The 18,950-nt window shown below is 41.6% G+C and overlaps 1 protein-coding gene across 2 annotated transcripts; it reads right to left on the minus strand.

The window, feature by feature from the left end:
* Positions 1-342: 342 nt before the first annotated feature.
* Armcx2 (armadillo repeat containing X-linked 2) lies at positions 343-5,236 on the minus strand. 2 transcript variants are annotated; one of them, XM_034485312.2, is made up of 6 exons: positions 5,110-5,236; positions 4,436-4,712; positions 3,809-3,914; positions 3,640-3,700; positions 3,450-3,515; positions 343-3,187 (listed from the first exon to the last, which is right to left on the minus strand). In XM_034485312.2, exon 6 carries the CDS (start codon positions 3,049-3,051, stop codon positions 721-723), a length of 2,331 nt encoding a protein of 776 aa, XP_034341203.1. In that variant the 5' UTR covers positions 3,052-3,187; positions 3,450-3,515; positions 3,640-3,700; positions 3,809-3,914; positions 4,436-4,712; positions 5,110-5,236; the 3' UTR covers positions 343-720. The 2 variants fall into 2 exon arrangements, with proteins under 2 accessions (XP_034341203.1, XP_034341204.1); XM_034485313.2 differs by lacking the exon at positions 3,640-3,700.
* Between the last annotated feature and the right edge of the window lie 13,714 nt (positions 5,237-18,950).

The following is an 18,950-nucleotide window of genomic DNA, read 5'->3' on the forward strand; positions in this document are numbered from 1 at the left end:
TTACAACCTTGAAAACAAAAAGAACTTCTTCCCCCTAAATTATCATCTTTATCATAATTGCTCTCTTCCACGGGTTCTGTTTTTCTGTTTGAGGGAAACTAGCTTTCCCCTATCAGAGGAACATTATTCCTACCTCTACATCTTTCTTCATATCATTTCTCCTTTCTAGGCCACTCTTCTATGCTGTCCTACACGTTAATATTAAGTGTGTCCTTCATTGATGTTCTGCTCATCCTCCCAAATAACAAGCACCTGACCCTGAGCCTATGCCCAGGTACTGTTAGTAAGTAGTCCATGTTCCTTACCTTTGAAGCCAGAGTTAAAGCACCAGAACAATTTCTTGCTATTTGCAACATACACTTTATTGATGGTACACATATGAAGTCTTTGGTGACAAAATTCAAGTCAAAACAAGTAAGCGCTAAATAGGCCATTCATGGACAGGATTGCTATCAGTTCACATAGAGGACCCAGGGAAAATATTCCACCCAAGCAGCACAATTCAAATCACAAGACTACATGACTATTTGGTATTCAGAAAATGGTTCAGCTTAAAGCTAGTGACTATCACAGATCACATCACTCCGAATGATACATTATTCCAAACTGGCAGCTGAAGAATTCCTATACTACACACACAAGTAGAAAAGAAGTAGCATCTCACTGTTAATGCTTCCAGACTGTGACGCTGAGATCACACAGCTTGAGTGCACAGATCAATCAGAATTTGTTTACCAGCTTTATAACTTTCACTTTCACCAAGAGGTCATGGTGATTTGCTAAGGCTCGGATTTTCTTGACACACACCCCAGACGTGGTACATAAGTAAAACAGGGACCCCTTGTTGAATTCTCTGTAGTTGAACACTTCTGCTCTGAGGTTGTCAAAGATAATCTCAAAGAGAGTGAGGGCATTAATAAGAATTTCTGATTCCACATAAGAATTATAAAGGGAACTAAATGATGACGGCACTTGGGTACCAAGAAGTTTTTTTAGCATGTCCGGATTTTCAGCAAAGTTTGAAAGTATTTTCAGAATCTCAACCTTGATTTTTCCACCCCCCTGAGACAACAAGCGGAAAAAGTTTGCAATGGAATTGACAAGCAGGTGCTGGTAGTCATTAGTAATAGTCATGTTTGTTAAAAATTTTAGCCCAACTACCTGTACTGCTGAGTTCAGGTTAGAAGCCATGATATCATCCATCACTTTATTCATGTACACCTGAAGTCGGCCCTGGTTTTCGTAATTTTCACTCAGGTTATTCATGGCCATTAAGGCCTTTTCCTTAATGTGGGGGTCAGTTTTGTTGATCATGTTTGCAATAATTGGGAGGCCTCCCAACTTTCGGATTGTCTCTTGATTACATGAATAATTGGCATTGTTGCTCAGGGTGAGCAGGGCCACTTGCTGAATGAAGGGATCGTCTGATTTCTGAAGCAAGGCCAGGACTTTCCTGAGATCTCGAACACCTAGAATCTCATCGATTTCATATGGAAAGGGGCGCTTATGCATGGGAATGGTTCTCTTCCCTTTCCCTCTCTGCTGGACCTCTGGCTCAGAGTCGGAATCTGACTCTGTATCAGTCCACCCAGATTCCCCTTCCTCAGATTCAGGAATCTCTGCTAGGAAAGCCTGCCCCCCATTAGCAGAAGCTGCAGCAGCTGCTGCAGCCCCATCACCAGGACGGAAACCCATCCCCAGTTCATCCACTTCAACCTTGTTCTTCCTATTTTTGCCCTTGCCTCCACTCCGGTTCTTGTTCCCACCCTTGCCTCCACCTTTGGGCACAGCTCCAGTGGCTGACCCAGCCTTAGGTATAGCCCCAGTGTGAGCTCCAGGGGCTGTTTTCTTGCCAGTGGCTGCTGTCTTAGAGGACCCTGAAGTCCCGGGAAGCCCTGCAGCGCCAGAATGCATGGGCAGAGAAGCCTCAGCTACCATAGCAGGTGTTGCTATCCTAGAAGTCTCTGTGGCTTCAGTAGCTGCTGCCACCCTAGGCACCTGCGTGACCTCTGTGGTTGCTGTCCTCTGGGTGGACGCTGCTGCCCTAGGAGTTGCTGGTCCTCCGGAAGGCACTACTCCCCCAGAATACTGGACTGCCCCAGGAGGCATTACTACCCCAGTAGATTGGGCTGTCACAGGATGCACTGCTGCCCCAGGAGACTGGACTGTTCTGCCAGGCACTGATGGGACTCCCCTGGGAAGTACTGATGATGGGGGTGGAAGGGGAGGTATCACTGTCCCAGGAGACTGGGTTACCCTGGAAGCTGCTGCTGGCCCAGCAAAGTGGGCTGCCACAGGAATGTAGACTGCCCCAGGAGGTGCTACTACTGCCCAGGAAGGTGCTGCTGGAACAAGAGACTGGACTGCCATGGGAGGTGCTGCCGGCCCAGTAGCCTGGACTGCCCCGGGATGTGCTACTGCCCAGGGAATTGCTGCTGGCCCAGGAGACACTATTGATGGTAAAGGTGCTGCTGGCCCAGGAGACTGGGCAACCATCGGAGATACTGCTGGCCCAGGGGCTACTGCTACCCCAGAAGCCTCTGTGGTGCTGGGAGCTTCCACCACTTTGGGAGCCCCTATTACTTCTGGAGCCCTTGCAGCAGTGGGAGCCCCTACCACCTTGGGAGGAGGTGTAACTGTACAGGCAGCTGAAGTCATGCCTACTGATTCCTTATTAGCCTTAGTTCCAGCACCATTTACCTCCTGGACTTTACTTTCTGCCCCATTCTGAACCTTAGGACTGGGTGCAGCTGGTGCCACTTCTTCAGCTACAGCTGTGGCAAGTTTGGATGCTTCTTCTTGGGCCTTGTTCATTGTCTCAATACTGACTGGTGTTGGGGGACTGAATCCTGGCCCAAGGTCAATTGTGAATCCAGCTCTTAACCCAGTTCTAGCCCTGGTTCCAGTACCCACAGAGGCACGGTTCTTGGGCTTGGTCAGTCTCTTCTTCTTCTGGTCTTTTCCCCTAGTGTATTTGTAGACACAGTACCAGGCACTAGCCCCGATTACTATCCCAGCAGCTACGCAGCCAGCATCCCGAGCTCGGCTCATGGTACACCTGGAAGGATTGATTCTCTGATCCAGGTTGTGGAACTGGCTTGCTTAAGTGAAATGTGTAAGCCAGTCAAATCAAGGTTCTCAAAGCTCAGGTGTGAAAGTTCTTCTGCGGCTGCAAGCTGAGCTGGACCTAGTAGGAGTAAACATTAGGAATGAGAGGCGACAGCTTGGGGACAAAGGTGTTGCAGCCTGCACTTGCTGATTTAGAGATTAGCTGCAGGTTGTATCTTCAATTCTAGTTCACCTTCCCAGTGCCACTACCCATAATTTATTTGTTCCTAAATAGGGAGGAGATACTATGGAAGCCTGGCAGAGAAGGGGGTTCATTGGAGATTCACCTACAATACCCCTACCCCCATTCGAATGTCCTCAGATAGTGCTCATGTACATACCAGCTTCCTGGGGTCAGGAACAACTTCCACTGTGCTCGAAGCTGCAGAGCCTAAAGGTAGACAGATCTGTGGATAGACGACAGGTGGTTTTGAACCTTGGGTAGACAGATTGTTGTTTCTTCCCTGACTTGCATTCTGGTGCCACCCCCCAAAAACCCCTTAGGACTCCTCCTATTCTCCCCCAACTTACAAAAACAGATACCACACGCCCCCTTTCCTGCACCAAAAAGGCCAGTCCAGGACAAAAGTGTCTAAAAGAAAGAAAAGAATCAGGGGAAAGTATTCTGGTTCTGTGTTCTAGTCTCTGCCACATCCACACCCGGGGATCACCAGTTCTCACCTGACCCCCCAACACTGACCTGCAAGAATTCAGAGGTCTTTCTCCTTCCTCTAATTCCGCCAGAGCTTCACGCTGAGGACGGGCTGAAGGGCAGAAATACAGACTGCAGGGGCAAGAGTCAGAACCTGGTGGGCACATCGGCATCCAGAACGAGAGTTCTAGGGTTAGATTTTTCCCCTCTGCACACCACAATGGCAAAGAATCCCACCTTTCGATTCCTTTAATTCTTCTAGTCTCTCACATCCCACTCATCCTAGTCCCCTCCCCCCATTTGCGCAGGCTCCCCAGGCCTCAACGCCCCCTTCTATTTCGCCCCACCTCTGGCCGCCATTTTTTCCGGAGACACAGCGCCACACCCCTTCTACTGCTGCAATGAAGCGGAGCGAGCAAGGCGAGAGATGGCTAAGATGAAGCAGGGGGGGATTCCTGCCAGATATTCTAGTGTTCCCCCCTTATGCTCAGCCTTTCTTCACCCCCCTCCCATCTTCCTGGCCTAGCTCCGGCCTGCAGAGCAAGGGCCTCTAGGCCCGCCCCCTCAGTTTCAGGGTCGTGATATTCTGTGGTTTCTCTGCATTGAGCTCCACCTCCCACTCCCACCCCCACCCCCAAATCCCCAGACAACCGCCATTTCTTTAGCTTGCGTTACCCTAATTCCTTTTTCAGGGCCGAAAAGACCAGGATGAAGGCCTGGTGGGCCGCAGGTGTCTGGAAAGCAGCTTGGCAGGAAGCATGGCGTTTTAATACCAGATTCTCTCACGGTCCCCCATCCTGTGGAGCCCATACAGCGCTAATTCCTCCATCTCTCCCACAGAAGCCGGCACACCCATTTCCTAGCGCCCTAGAAAGGCAGGGGGGCTGGGATGGGAGGGGAGGGAAGGGGAGGGGAGGGGAGGGGAGGGAGCAGGGTTGTGGCAGCAAGGTGTCTGAAAAGGGAGAGTGGGGGTGAAAAATACCAATTGTTTCCAAATTTCAAACCCCGCTGGTTGCCCGATCCCAACCCCCTTTGCTGGCATTGTATGTGCTACCACGTTTTACTTCTCCTGCCCCCTCCTCTCAGAACAGCACGGCAAGTAAGGGAGCCGAGCGGAATATCAAAATAAAACCGCAAGAGAAGCAAGCGGTTTCGTCTATAAACACGATAGTCCTTTCATGCTATTTCTCCCCTCCCCCGCTGCCCACCAAAATCCGCTGCGCAGGAGATCCCTGAGTCTGGAAAACCTCGGCCCTCAGAGAGTGCAGAGGCGCCTGTGGCTTTGGCCTTCAGCATCCCTAGGCGATTTCTATCTCCCGGGGCCAGAGAATGTCCATTTTATCACTCACCTGGCCAGTTCTCAGGGAATTTTCTCCTTCTCACCTGGCAGACCACAGCCTGGATGGCGTTGGTACCCGGAGGAAGATGGCAGGAATGGCCGTAAGGCTTTAAGTACCTTTGCCCACGTCAGCTCTTGGTCACGTGAGAGCCTCATCACCAGTAAGCTTGGGTCCCCGAATTCCACTCCCACCAAGAGCACAAGCCCTTTCCTTTATCCTACTCCTACCTCATCCCACCGCAGCGGGTCCTGTCAATCATTCAGGGCCTTTGTAACCTCTGAGGCCCAAAGTAGCCCCTTCTCCGTATATGAACTTGCTTTCTCTCCTTACTGGGGAGGAGCTGCAGCTTCTAGGAGAACTGTTGACATTTTTTTTTTACCTTTTTTTTTTTTTCTCTTGTGGAATTATCTCAAGTTTTTCCTGGGTTACGCCAAGCTTTTCCCTCCGTTCTCCATTGTCCAGTCCCTTCTTACCTTGACCTTTTCCCTTGCCATTGAATTTCTAGGGACAAATATCAGAGAGGAAGCGAGGACTGGACGTGAGATCTGCACTTCTGGGAGACCCTTTCTTTGTTTTAAAAACTGTGACTACACCTTTCTTTTTACAGGAAGACGACACAATAAACCAAGAACTCAGTGTGGGAAATAGCAAAAATGAACAGAAACGTTTTGTTTAAAATAAAGATTTCTCTCACATTAATTTTGCTTAATTTTTATCACATAGCCAATGAATACTCTTGGCCACATGGGAAATAGATTTCAAATCGTGCTAAGTATTGGACCATCTAAAAATGTATTTTTCTTGATAATATAAATATATTTCCATATATGATCTGTGAATTGATCCGTGAAGAGGCATTCAGTGACCCTACCTTATTTATTTTGGATAAATAATATTCTATATTTCTTCTGGGATGGCTTTTAAGTTGAATTTTTGTAGGCGATCTTTTTTTTTTCTTGTTAGAGAAATATATTTATTTAACATTACCATGCTGTTGCTTACTGCTGTGTGAATCTCCTGCAATTTTATGACTGTAAGCCTGACAAATTTGAACACCTGTCCCTGGTTAGGTTCCAGTTTAGGGATTCATCTTTAGGTGAAAAGATGAACTTCAAGGCTAAGAAAAGTAATTGTGTGATGGGTGCTGGATGGTAAAATCCTCCTTGCTCTGTTCAGAAGGCTAGAAGCTGCAGTTCCACTACCTGCTCCAGTACCCCCGAGCCATTAATGATTCCCTGCATGCAGACATCTGACCACGTTGCTTACTCCCAAAATATACATGGACAGGTCATCAAAGAGGTGACATGGGTGAATGCCTTTAGTCCCTTTCTTCTCTTCTGGGTAACTCAGCAATGCATGAAATAGATTGCTCTTCCTGTCTGTCTCTCGAACTGAATATTTCTATGACTACAGAAGTGATTGCTGGGGGAAGCTGTTGTTAAATCAGCACAATGCATATTCTTTTACACAGCGCACTGGTGAACTTCACCTTTAATATTCCATGTACTACTACTACCTGGTCTAAAAGTTACAGCCTGTTGGTGCCCTCACCTCTGGACACCTCAACTGCAAGGCAACCAGCAAAATCCTAGGTTTGCTGCAAAATAACCGGCATTCATCATCCACTTTGGTGCTCTATTAGCCAAGTATATATCCAGATCCAAACTACAATGCCCAAGGGCCATACTGATTAACCTTGATTAGCTGTTGGTACTTAGCTAACTCTGTGGTCCACCTGAACTTATATTCATCTTAAAGGTTTCATTTTTGATTGCGTATGAGTCTAAGTAGATTTTAGGAGGTGGGATTTAGAGGTCCTTGATCCCAACAGTTTTTCAAGGGATTTGTGATCCATCTCGCAGATATTGGCCCCTTAAAGACCAATAGAACAGCCTAAAGAGTTTGTGTTTTGTGTGTCAGTCAAGATTAAGAATCTCTTTTGCCTAGTAATAAATATTGCTAAGCATGTCTGAAGCCTTGATTCAACCTCCCAGCATGAAAGGACAACTAAATCAAAACAATAAGAAAATATATAAAATATATACAAAGAAAATACGTTGTAGCTTTCATTATTCCTAATTCCTGCTAACAATCCTGGTTTTCTTTTAAAGCACATCTTAGCAAGTACATTTATGCTTATTGATCAAGTTCCAAGTGAACCAAAAATCATAAAGAAAATAGGCATTGATATTTGTATTGTAAATCTTCAGATTCAGTTGTGGAACATTATTACCCCAAATCAAGACTTTCTCCCTAGGAACATATCACGTAAGTTCCTGTCCATTTTTATGTTGTTTTATCTTTCATAGGTTTCTTCAGTTATGTAATTCACATTGCTAATTTTTCTAAAATTCAGTCATTTTGTGGTAAAGCGCTGTTTCTTTTGTAAATTGTTTATTTTTTAGTGTGTGTGTGTGCGTGTGTGTGTGTGTCTGTGTGTGTGGTATGCACAGGTATGTGGATGCACTTAGAAGCCATTAAGATGGGGTTGAATTGCCTGGAGCTGGAGTTATGAGCAGTTGTGAGGAACTGAATGTGTGTGTTAGATGCTGAACTGGGTTCACTGGGAGAGCAGCAAACACTCTCAATCCCCGAACCATTTCTCCAGCCCAACCACTATTTTTTTTTTCTTGAATTACAATTTTTGATAGGAAACTTTATATTAAGAAAAAATTCTACTTTGGTATATTTACTTTCTGTTAGCAAGATTTTGCTATCTCAATAGTTCCAATAATCCTTAGGTGACATTTTTGGTTTGTGTAGGTTTATACTAAATATCATTTCCAACTTTTTTTTTTTTTTATTGTTACAAAAGCTGGGATGAATTTTAAATTTTTTTGTATTGATTATTTTGTTTGTTTACATTTTAAATGTTATCCTTCTTCCTGATTTCCTTTCCAATCCCCCCATTCCACATCCTCCTCCACGAGGCAGCTCTCCCACCCACACCACCCACTCTCACCTCATTGCCCTAGCATTCCAATATGCTGGGGGATCAAGCCTTCACAGGACCAAGGGCCTCCCCTCCCTTTGATGCCAGACAAGGCCATCCTCTGCTACACTTGCAGCTGGAGCCATGGGTCCCTGGGAGCTCTGAGGGGTCTGGTTGGTTGATATTGTTGTTCTTCCTATGGGGTTACAGACCCCTTCAGCTCCTTCAGTCCTTCCCCTAACTCCCCTGTTGGGGTCCCCCTGCTCAGTCCAATGGTTGGCTGTGTGGATCCACCTCTGAATATGTCAGGCTCTGGTAGAGCCTCTGAGGAGACAGCTATATCAGGCTCCTGTCAGCAAGTACTTCTTGGCAATAGCAATAGTGTCTGGGTTTGGTGTCTGCATATGAATCCCCAGGTGGGGCAGTCTCTGGATGGCCTTTCCTTCAGTCTCTGCTCCACTCTTTGTTGCAGTATTTCCTTTAGACAGGAGTGATTCTGGGTTAAAATTTTGAGAAGGGTGGGTGGCCCCATCCCTCAACCGGAGGCTGTACCTAACCTCTGGATATGGTCTCTACAGGTTCTCCCTCCCTTTCGTTAGGTATTTCAGCTAATGTCATCCCTGTTGGGTCCTGGGAGCCTCTTGCTTTCCTGGCACTTAGACTTTCTGTTGGCTACCCCCAGTTCCCTGTTCCCCATCCCCAACTGTTACACACCTCTGTTCAATTTCCTAACCCTCTGTAATCTCCCCACCCCCATCTTCTCCCACATCTGATCCTGTACCTCTTTTTTTTCCTTCTCCCTCTCTTCCTGGAGATAAATTTTAAACAGGAAAAAGATGCAGTGATTTTCAAGTATATGAATAAGTCTGAGTGTAAATTTATATTTTTCCTAATTATCATCCAAATGTTCAACCAAAATATTTGATTGAATATCTTATTTCCACCAGGAGACATCCTGGATAAGAACCCTTAATCATTATTAAAAAGCAAGATTTTTTTTTTTTAAATATACCATTATACAGAAAAGATAGACGGGGAAAAAGACCTAATGTCAAGACAATACAACTAAATACTACTAAATACCTACTTATACAATCTTTGGAAACGTTTATTAAAAATAGAAAGGCAGAAATAGAACTGACTTTCATATTTAAAACTGTTTTTAAAACAAAGCTTTTCTAAACCTGAGATGCCATTAGTCAATACCCTCATTCTATGTGATACTTTTAGAAACAAAAATGCCAACATAATGCATAATCCTGATTTATACATGCAAAATCCAAGCTACTGTAAAAACTAAAGATATTTTAAGTTGATCATTTTCTCCTTTTTAGTGTTCATGCTTCCTTCTCCTTGTCATTCTTTTTTTGACCAGGACATCCTGGAGGGCATCCTCATTTTGTTATCTTTTGCTTTATTCCTTAGTGTAACTTGTGTTATTTCTGATATAATGTTTTTTCAAGGTTATTTTTACTTATGTTTACTAATATCACACAAAAAGTAATATTCAGATATATTATCAATGAGTGGAAGGAACTTGCAAAGTCCATTGTCCTGGAAGCCCACAGGGGATTGATAAATCTGCCAGGTCAGAGCGCTTCATGTATTCTTTATCAGGTTAAGGGTATTTTCTTTTATATCTAATTTAATTTAATCAATAAAGGAATCATTGAATTATATATAATTCTTTACTACATAAATGAAGTTTCCCTCTTATTATTTTATTAATAGTTTGAGATTTTAAAAACGACTGGCTTAATTTACTAAGTGCTGAGCTAGGATTATCGTTCAGTGGTACAGTGCTTGCCTGGTAACATGAGGCCCTAGGTTCAGTCCCGAAGCCTCAAATACTTTTATTATAAGATTTCTTTTTCCTATTAATTTACTGTTGTCAAGAATGATGGAGCTACACCAGGCATCTTGTCACTTTCATTGTCCTATACTATATGTTGAACATCTGGACATGTTAACAGTTTTATAAGCTCCAAGCATTCTTCCTGAGTTGTTTAAAATAAAAAACAAATATCCTCCCTACACAACTGACAAGACTCTGCCATAGTCAACCTTATTACGCTTCGGCCTCATCTTTCCTTTCTCTAACCATCCTAGCTTCCTTGATATGCCTGGGCCAAACTGACCACATACTCTTCACAGAGCCGTTGTATTTGTCTTTCTGCCTGAAATTCTCTCCTCCTACATATCACCACATATCCCCCATAATGCTATGTTTTATCAAAGTTGAACTTTAAAGGGGTGGGAATGTAGCTCAATGATAGAGTACTTGTATAGCATGTGCAAGACCCTGGGTTCAGCCTCAGCTCCTCACAAAAGCTGAACTATGTCTGTCTGTCTGTCTGTCTGTCTGTCTATCTATCTATCTATATCTATCTATCTATCTATCTATCTATCTATCTATCTATATATACTGAAGAATAATTCATTTTACTGTGACATTTTCATATATGCATGTGTTATACTTAAATCATAGTTGCATGCCAGTCATCCTCTTTTATTCCCTCCCTCTCTGATCTCCTTTCCCCCCAACAGTCCTCCTTCTCCATTCAGAGTTTTTCTTTCTAGGTTCCACATTTGCAAGGAAACATGCAATATCTATCTCTCTGAGTCTTGCTTATTTTTCTTAACATACAAATTTTCAGTTCCATCTCTTTTATTTTTGGCAACCAAAGACTCCCAGTTCTACCCAGTTAGTGACATGATTTCTTCTTTATGACAGAATAATTTTTCAGTGTGTGTGTGTGTGTGTGTGTGTGTGTGTGTGTCTGTGAAACCTAAACTTTCTAATGAGTCTTTTCCTGGTCAGTTTGTACACCAGAAATAAAGCTGTCTCCTTCAGTTATCAGAGAGATTTTCCTCATGTGTTCACAGACTATACAGACCAAGAAAGATGCAGTGTATTGCAGTGGGGGCAAGAAAACATGAAGGGTTGCATATGTCACACTTTGTTTTGCTAATAGGGCCAGGAAAAATTTAGGACCTGAATTCACAAGAGATATGGTCTCTTATGATCAGTAGCTCACATAATGAAGTCTCATCTGGACAGAGGTTCTTTTCTGCTGTTGTTGTTTTTGTTCTTTGAGAATTCCATTCATTGTGTTTAGATCAGTGCTCTCTATGAGTGGAGAAAACAGAGTTGGCTTGACTGAGAAAATGAAACCATATACAGAAATGGAACAAGTCAGTTTCTGGTATGTTAAGTAGGACTCCCAAGAAGGAAAGTCTGAGATAAGGCTTCTTTTGAAAATGATTTGTTGAAAAGTGAGCATATATGGAGGTAAGCAGCCTAGGATAGGGAAGAAGCCAGGCATAAACAGTCTAGCTTGAGTCTAGACTTAGTCTGAGACCAAGGAAACTGAAACATGAAAGACTTGACGGACTTGATCCATCTTGAGATAAGGAAATTAGGATTCTATAGACACTGAGCGAGATAGAATACATGGATAATGTCTGTTGAGAGGAGAGGGACTTTGATTCCACAAAGTGACCCTGAAAAATATGCAAATATGAATCTTTAGCAGCCAACACTCACAACAGCTAGCAAATAGATGCACCTATCTATTAAATAGAATCTGGAAGCTACACCAGTAGCACCTACTTTACCTATTATAGTCAGTCAGTCTGCAGTCTTGCAATAAAAATGAGCTTTCCATCCACGTACCTTCAACCCACTACCAGAGGATTCAATTTCAGCATTGCTATCTTTGGAGTCTTTTCATGCGTGCAGTTTGTCAGGATATGGCCAGCTTAGCCACAAATAAAGGGAAAGAGGAAACAGCTTGAGCTTGACTAATCTTCTGGTTGTCTCATAAAAAGTTGCCTTCAGAGGCTAGCTTTTCTCCTTTAATGGAGAATCGAATCATCCCTTTCACAGTATGAATTTTAGATGGGGACTATCCATGCAATTTTGCACCCAGTGAACCGGTCTTTTGCATGTAATGAGATTAGGAAATAATACAGACATTTGAGGAAAATTTAGGCATAAGATCTGTGACTCTGACACATTTAGAACAGTTTTTTTTTTTTTTTTTGTGGAGGTTAAAACTGCACAATATGTTCTTCATCCATATACAGTTCAGAGTAAGTCAGACCAATGGAAGGGCATTGGGGCAAAGGGTCCCAGCTACATTAATGGGCCATGTATACATCTAGAATCCAAGTGGTAGTCCTGAATTCTTGGGAGTAAAGATAGTGGTTTAGAGAATTTAAACTTTGAGTCTTCATATTGTTAACATAAAGGAAAAACCAGCTTCCTTTCTTTCCATTGTTTTTCTTGCTCATGAAGTATTGTTAAATTTTACAAGCCAGAACACCAGGAAAAAGCATTGTTTCAAACTGCAAAATCATTTCAAACTTTGTTCTGCTTTTGCTGTAGGCTAGGGGAACAGAGATCTGTGTTAAGGTTGTAATTGCTGTGTTTAGGATCCAATCTCTCAGACACACCTCACAGCTGTCCTGTCTGAGGATTGCTACATCTTTGAAACACTGTTGAAGTAGGGCACAGGCATCTCCTTGTTTAGTAGATCCGTTTATATTTCTTTTCAATGTTTTTGTCAAAAAGAGGGCATTTTTTGACTATGGAGAAATTCCTGTCTCTTGAAATACAAGTTATTTTGTTCAGCTTTACAGATGAAGTCAGAAAAGTATAAATAAGTCAGCCAAATCTTTGTAGACAGTGATGGATAATTTGATAAGTCTTTTATTCATTTTAAAGCATAGATTCAGTTAGAATAATTAAATGTTGAGAAATTGTACTGTAATCCAATTTATTCCCCACTCCTCTTTCACTCCAGTTTCATTTTTAATTAAAAATAAATACCTCCTAGTGTTTTAAGATAATTAAATAGTATAGCATAATGTAGAATACATCATGAGAGTCTATAAAATATGTCTACAAAACAAGAACTCCCAAGCCCCAGGTAATGATCTATTTTTCTTCAGTAGCAGAACTTGTCACACAACCATATTTTTACTATTCAAATTTGATGTAGTGTGGTTGATCAATTAGGAAAGCTGATTTGTAATTTGTCTGGTAACATGCCACCAAAATCAGGAACAACTGTCACTTGTGTTTAAGGCGAACCTCTTAACACATCAGGGACCTTTAAACTTTGTTTATTGCAATGGTGGGTGATAAAGGTGATTAAAATTCATAAGAATGTGTAGGATGCTTTGTGCTGGGGTCCTCATTGTTTGTGGTAAGGAAAAGTCATTATTCCTGAGCACATATTCCGTAGAATCAAACCCAACATTTGTCTGCCGAAGTCTACATTTATTGAAAATTATTTATTATTTAAATTTTTTTTTTTTTTTGGTTTTTTGAGACAGGGTTTCTCTGTGTGGCCCGGGGTGTCCTGGAACTCACTCTGTAGACCAGGCTGGCCTCGAACTCAGAAATCCACCTGCCTCTGCCTCCCAAGTGCTGGGATTAAAGGCGTGCGCCACCACCGCCCGGCTATTATTTAAATTCTTACAGCAAGCATAACTTTGATATTCTAGACTTTAATTCTACTTTACCTATCCAAATACATGCTCCTAGAAGGGAATTTTTGAAAGAACTATGAGTTTTTTTTTTTTCTGAAATACAAATACCATTTTCAAGAAGAGCAAGATGCAAGTTTAGACATGCCTCTCTTTTATCTAGATCAAGGGCTTCCAAAGATTATGAGCACCCATAAAAACATCTTTCACCTATTTTTATTTGACATTTGCAGTGAGTCTAGAAATTGTTCTTTGGTTGGCCATATAGTGAAAATCTTATCGGGAAGGATTTGAGGAGTCCGAACCAAATTGCTGGGATATGCAGACTCCCATGTCAGCTGCTTAGTAAATCAGGCCAATCATGTGAAAAGGAACCTGTAATTTGTGTTGCCAGAAGCAGCATCCAGAACTGGCCTATGTGTTTTGGAACAGCCTTGTGGCTTTCTCCTGAATAGAAAGTATCAAGTTGTTATTGATCATGGAGACAGAATGCTTCTCAGGCACTCTTCCTTTTCTTCTGATGCCATTCAAAGAAAAAAATTCAAGTTCAAAGACAGAAGGCTTTGAAATTTAAATAACTACCAACAATAGTATTCATTATATTAATTTACAGGGCAAATAACTAAAAACTCATCCACAAAACAATAACTGCAGCATGATCAGATAAGGCCTCCTATGTCAAGATGCCTCATGATTATTAGTTTAAATTTACCAAGTGTCTATTCATTTAATTTTCAAAATTAACTCATTATTAAATATTTTTGATGTGTTGAGGGTCTTATCCTGTAAGTGAATTAATTACTTCTTGTATATAAGCAATAAAAATTCATTCCAAAATTTAATATTAAACTTGTCGAGCCTTTATTAATAAAACAGTTAATTATGAATGTAATTAGTAGTGTAGTGTTTTGATGCTAATCATGAACTACTAAGTTTTAATTATGTGTGCAGATCCCCCACACAAAATTTCATTTGGTGAATTTTACTCTGGAATTTAAGAAAGGCAGACTAGAGCACTTGATGAATGTACTGCACTCTTTTCCTAGAGAAGCTTCAACATCTCTTGGTCCATAGTGCCTGGGTACATTCCACATTGCAGTATTTCTGAATATGCAAGTCTCTTGGCTAATCTAGATCAGTGGTTTCTAAAAGGTGTTTTGAATAGTTATGTATTGTCAAAGCATAGTACAATACTACTGTATAAATATATCTCTCTATAATAAACATATAATAATATATTACATACATTTTAGAACAGCATAGTTCATCACTTGCAAAGGAAAAGCAATTTATACTTCTGTTGAGGCTGGTACGCCTCACTTGGAAGATCTTTGTTTCAAATAGGATAGGTACATAGAATTATCTTGATTTTGGAACAAGAGATACAGGAATTAGTCCACTTTAGAAAAAGCAAAGTAAGGCTTGGGATGTTGGCAAATGCCTGTAATACCAGAACTTGGGATGTACATAGATAGGAGAAAGGCAACTTTGAGGACATCTTTTGTTACACAGAGAGGCACTCTCAAAAAAGGACTCATAAAAATTAATGTGAAATTTAGAAAGTATATTATTATACATACACATACATAATATGTATATACTGTTGTATATACATATACTTTAAAATATATATTACATCGCATTTATATATTACACACACACACACACACACACACACACACACACACACATATATGAATTTAAAAATTTTGGAATAAGCAACTACTAAAGAAATACCACACTTTTACAGGAAAAAGAAAGTCCTGAAGCTGGAGAGGCGGCATGGGGGATAAGAAAGCTTGCTCTGCAGGCATGAGGATCTCCATTTGAGTCCATAGCACCCATGTAAAGAGCCAGGTACAACTATGTTTGACCCGGCCCGCGCTGCTCCACGCTGTCCCACGTTTGGGGGCTAGGTGCTCCAGTCCGCGGGGGTCAGTCAAGAGAGAGAGTGGGGATGGAGGGGCAAGAGACTCGAAGAATGGAGACAAGACAGGGTGTCTGATCAAGTCCCATTTATTGAAAGGAAATCCTGGGTATCTATAAGCACAAGCAGGGGAATGCAGCTGAAGACACTTTACCACGTGTGCCTTGCAGCTGGGGCACTAAACAACAAAACAAGGTATGTGAGAAAAACAAGATGTCCATCAGAGTGTGCTCAACTGTTGTAGGCTGTTGAAAAACAAGTGTCTTGTCAGGGTATATGGTCCGAGATGGCTGCAAAGCTGATAGCCGCTTTCTGCTAGGAGTCGGCTCCCAACATGTGGTGTGCATTTCTGTAAATCTGAGAAGGCAGAGAGAGAAGGATTCTGAGAGTTAATTGGCCAGGCTAGCCTAAACAGTAAAATTCCAGTTCAGTGAAAGACCATATCTTAAGGCAGAGAGGAAGACACTCGACATCCTGTCTGATCTTTGCATGTGCGCACTCTCATATGCACATCTCTCTCTCTCTCTCTCTCTCTCTCTCTCTCTCTCTCTCTCTCTCACACACACACACACACACACACAGAGAGAGAGAGGGGGGGAATTTACATTAATGAGAACATTGTATTACTAGCTTGTGAGACCAAGTTATGCAACTTGGCATAATTGTTACGGTTCTATATAAAATGTCTCCCAAAAGGGTACTGTGTCTTGGTTGCCTGCTGATGATAATAGTGACTTCATTAATATGTTATTCATTCATTAATGAATTCACAATTTGATGATTAATTACTTGTCACTTCATCTAAACTAATGGAAATTATATAATATGTATATACTAAAAGGCATAATTAATACACTTGAATTTGTTCTTCGTGGCATTTTCAACATTTAGAAAATCAAATCTGGGACAGATGGTATAGTACAATGGAAGAGTGCTTTATTAGCACATGGAAAGTTCTCAGTTTGATCTTTTGTACCTGAAAAAAAATCAGAATAACAAACAATGTCACCTACCTTAGCTAGGTATTTAAGACAAGAGACACTTTTACCTGAGTACTTATTATAATGCAAAATGGAAGAGAGGTTAAACATAAAAAATAGACAAAGCTCCTAAAAGATATGAACAGCAAACATTAAAATAAATATTGCAAAAAAAGATAATCTAACATGGGATCTTGGACAGTGTCATGTGATTCAGAAAGAGTAGCTTGTAGGCTGATAATGTTGCTATAACCCAGGCCTGAATTACTATATCATGACACACCTGGGTATCATTACTGAGCAATAATAAAGCATAGTCTGTAACTAAAGAAATGCCTGTAGTTAAGATGCTTCCCATCTGCTTCTATCAATAGATTATGAAATCATCCTGTTACTGAAACTGATGAGGCAGATCATTTGTGTATACTTTTGAATCAAAAGGAATTTAACTTTGGAAGATAGTAGATTTGATGAGGTAAGTGTGGACACACACACAGAGGTTGAAAATAAAGCTTCTCTTTAAAAGTTAAACATTTAAATGTCTATCACATTGTCTATGAATAGTAGACTGTAAGACACAGTGACCACTCTGTCAATCCAGGCATGACTACAGCACATAAACACAAACAATCCAGCAAAGTTTGAATGGGTGTAGTTGATGAAAAAGCAAAAAGCTATGTTGTAGGTCAGTGGTTCTCAGCCTTCCTAATGCTGCAACCTTTTAATAGAGTTCCTTGTGTTGTGGTGACCCCAAACCATAAAATTATTTACTTGTTAATTCAAAACTGTAATTTTTATACTGTTATGAATCGTGATGTAAATGTCTGATATGTAGGATATCTGATACGCAACCCCTATAAAATGGCCATTTAACCCCCAAAGGGGTCACGATCTACAGGTTGAGAACCAATGTTCTAGGCAGAAGTGAAACATTCAAAAGTAAGAAGTTTAGAGGGAATGGGAATTTAGGATAGTTCAGCATGGCCAAAACAGTGCTTGCCATGGGTAGGTTATTTGAACTGTATACACAGTACAATGGGAAGCCAAGTATTGAGAAGTTTTAAGTTAGAGGTGAAAAAATTCAGAATTTAGGAAGAATTGCCAAGTACATTGGCTGTTCCCATGAGCATTTGACAACACAAAAGGCTGCTCAGATTTCAGAAAAGATATGGCTTGAGCAAGGGAGACAAAGTGGTATCCCAAAGGAGTGGTCTGTTGGGAACATTTTCAAAAAGTTTTATTACATCAATTTATTTATTTAATGTGTGTGCGTGTGCACACGTGCACACACGTGCACACACACACACACACACACACACAGAGAGAGAGAGAGAGAGAGAGAGAGAGAGAGAGAGAGAGAGAGAGAAACACATGCGCTTATGGAGACTGAAGAACAATTTCTAGAAGTAGATTCTCCCCTTATGCCATATGGATCAAACACAGGCTCAGCAGCAGGAAGCACTTTCATCTGCTGAGACATCTTGGTGGCTCCAAGAAACATTTTGAGGATAAATGGAGGATTCTGTCTTAAGTGAAGGGCACCAATAATCCACTCATTGCCCAAGCCTTCTCCTCCTCATCTCTGCAACAAAGTCCTTTAGACTGAATAATTTGAAAGACATGCAGAAATTAAGCACTTGGAGGTGTAAAGACTAGAGGCTCCAGATCAAGGCACTGGCAGATTTAATGTCTGATGAGGGCTCATCTTTTATAAGTGGCAACTTTTGTGTCCTCTTATGACAGAAGAGAAGGCCAGTTCCATTTTAAATAGGGAACGACTCTGTTCATGAGCCTGAAACTTTCATGACCTAATCACTCCCTAAGGCTTTGCCCCTTAATAAAATCACACTGAGGATCAGTTTCAAGCATGTGGATTGGGGGGGGGGCATTAACATATCAGACATGTCAGATGAGTTAGAGGGACAAGGAAGTGAAGGCTTGGGCAATGAGTGGGTTCTTGGTGCCCTTCACTTAAGAGTGAGAACACTAGGAATGTGGCAGATGGGGTTGAGCAAAACTGAGTTGTAGGAGCCAGAAAGTTATCCAAGTGAACTCTTCTGTGATATACTAATCATGTGGATGGGGAGTTAGGATGAAAGGTTTACACTGGAGATCCAGATAACAGGATGTCAATTTTCAGGTCCCACGCAGTGGCACAGCTCGGTGCAGGAAGCCAGATTTTGTAAATGGAGGAAATCAAGATGGTGAAATAGCAGAAATCAAATACTGTCACATGGTGTGGAAAAGACTTTTGTATCATTTCAAGAGCAGTATGTTTCTTTCCTTTTTGTTTGTTTGCTTCCTTTTTTTTCTTTCTTATTAAGGTAGAGTATCTCCTGGCAGTCCAGGCTTGCTTTAGATTTGCAATCTTCTTACCTCAGTCTACCAAGTGTTTCATTGCACCCAGATGTATTTTATATTTCCATTCCATGATACACACACACAGACATACACACAGACACACACAGACACACAGAGTTTTGTTTTGAGATAGGGTCTCAGTACTCAGGGTTGT

The sequence above is a fragment of the Arvicanthis niloticus genome, chromosome X, assembly GCF_011762505.2.
Source record: "Arvicanthis niloticus isolate mArvNil1 chromosome X, mArvNil1.pat.X, whole genome shotgun sequence".
Classification (NCBI taxonomy): domain Eukaryota; kingdom Metazoa; phylum Chordata; class Mammalia; order Rodentia; family Muridae; genus Arvicanthis; species Arvicanthis niloticus.

Excerpts from the sequence above, each read along its gene's own strand:
- Armcx2 (XM_034485313.2), bottom strand. The coding sequence starts at position 3,051 with ATGAGCCGAGCTCGGGATGCTGGCTGCGTAGCTGCTGGGATAGTAATC.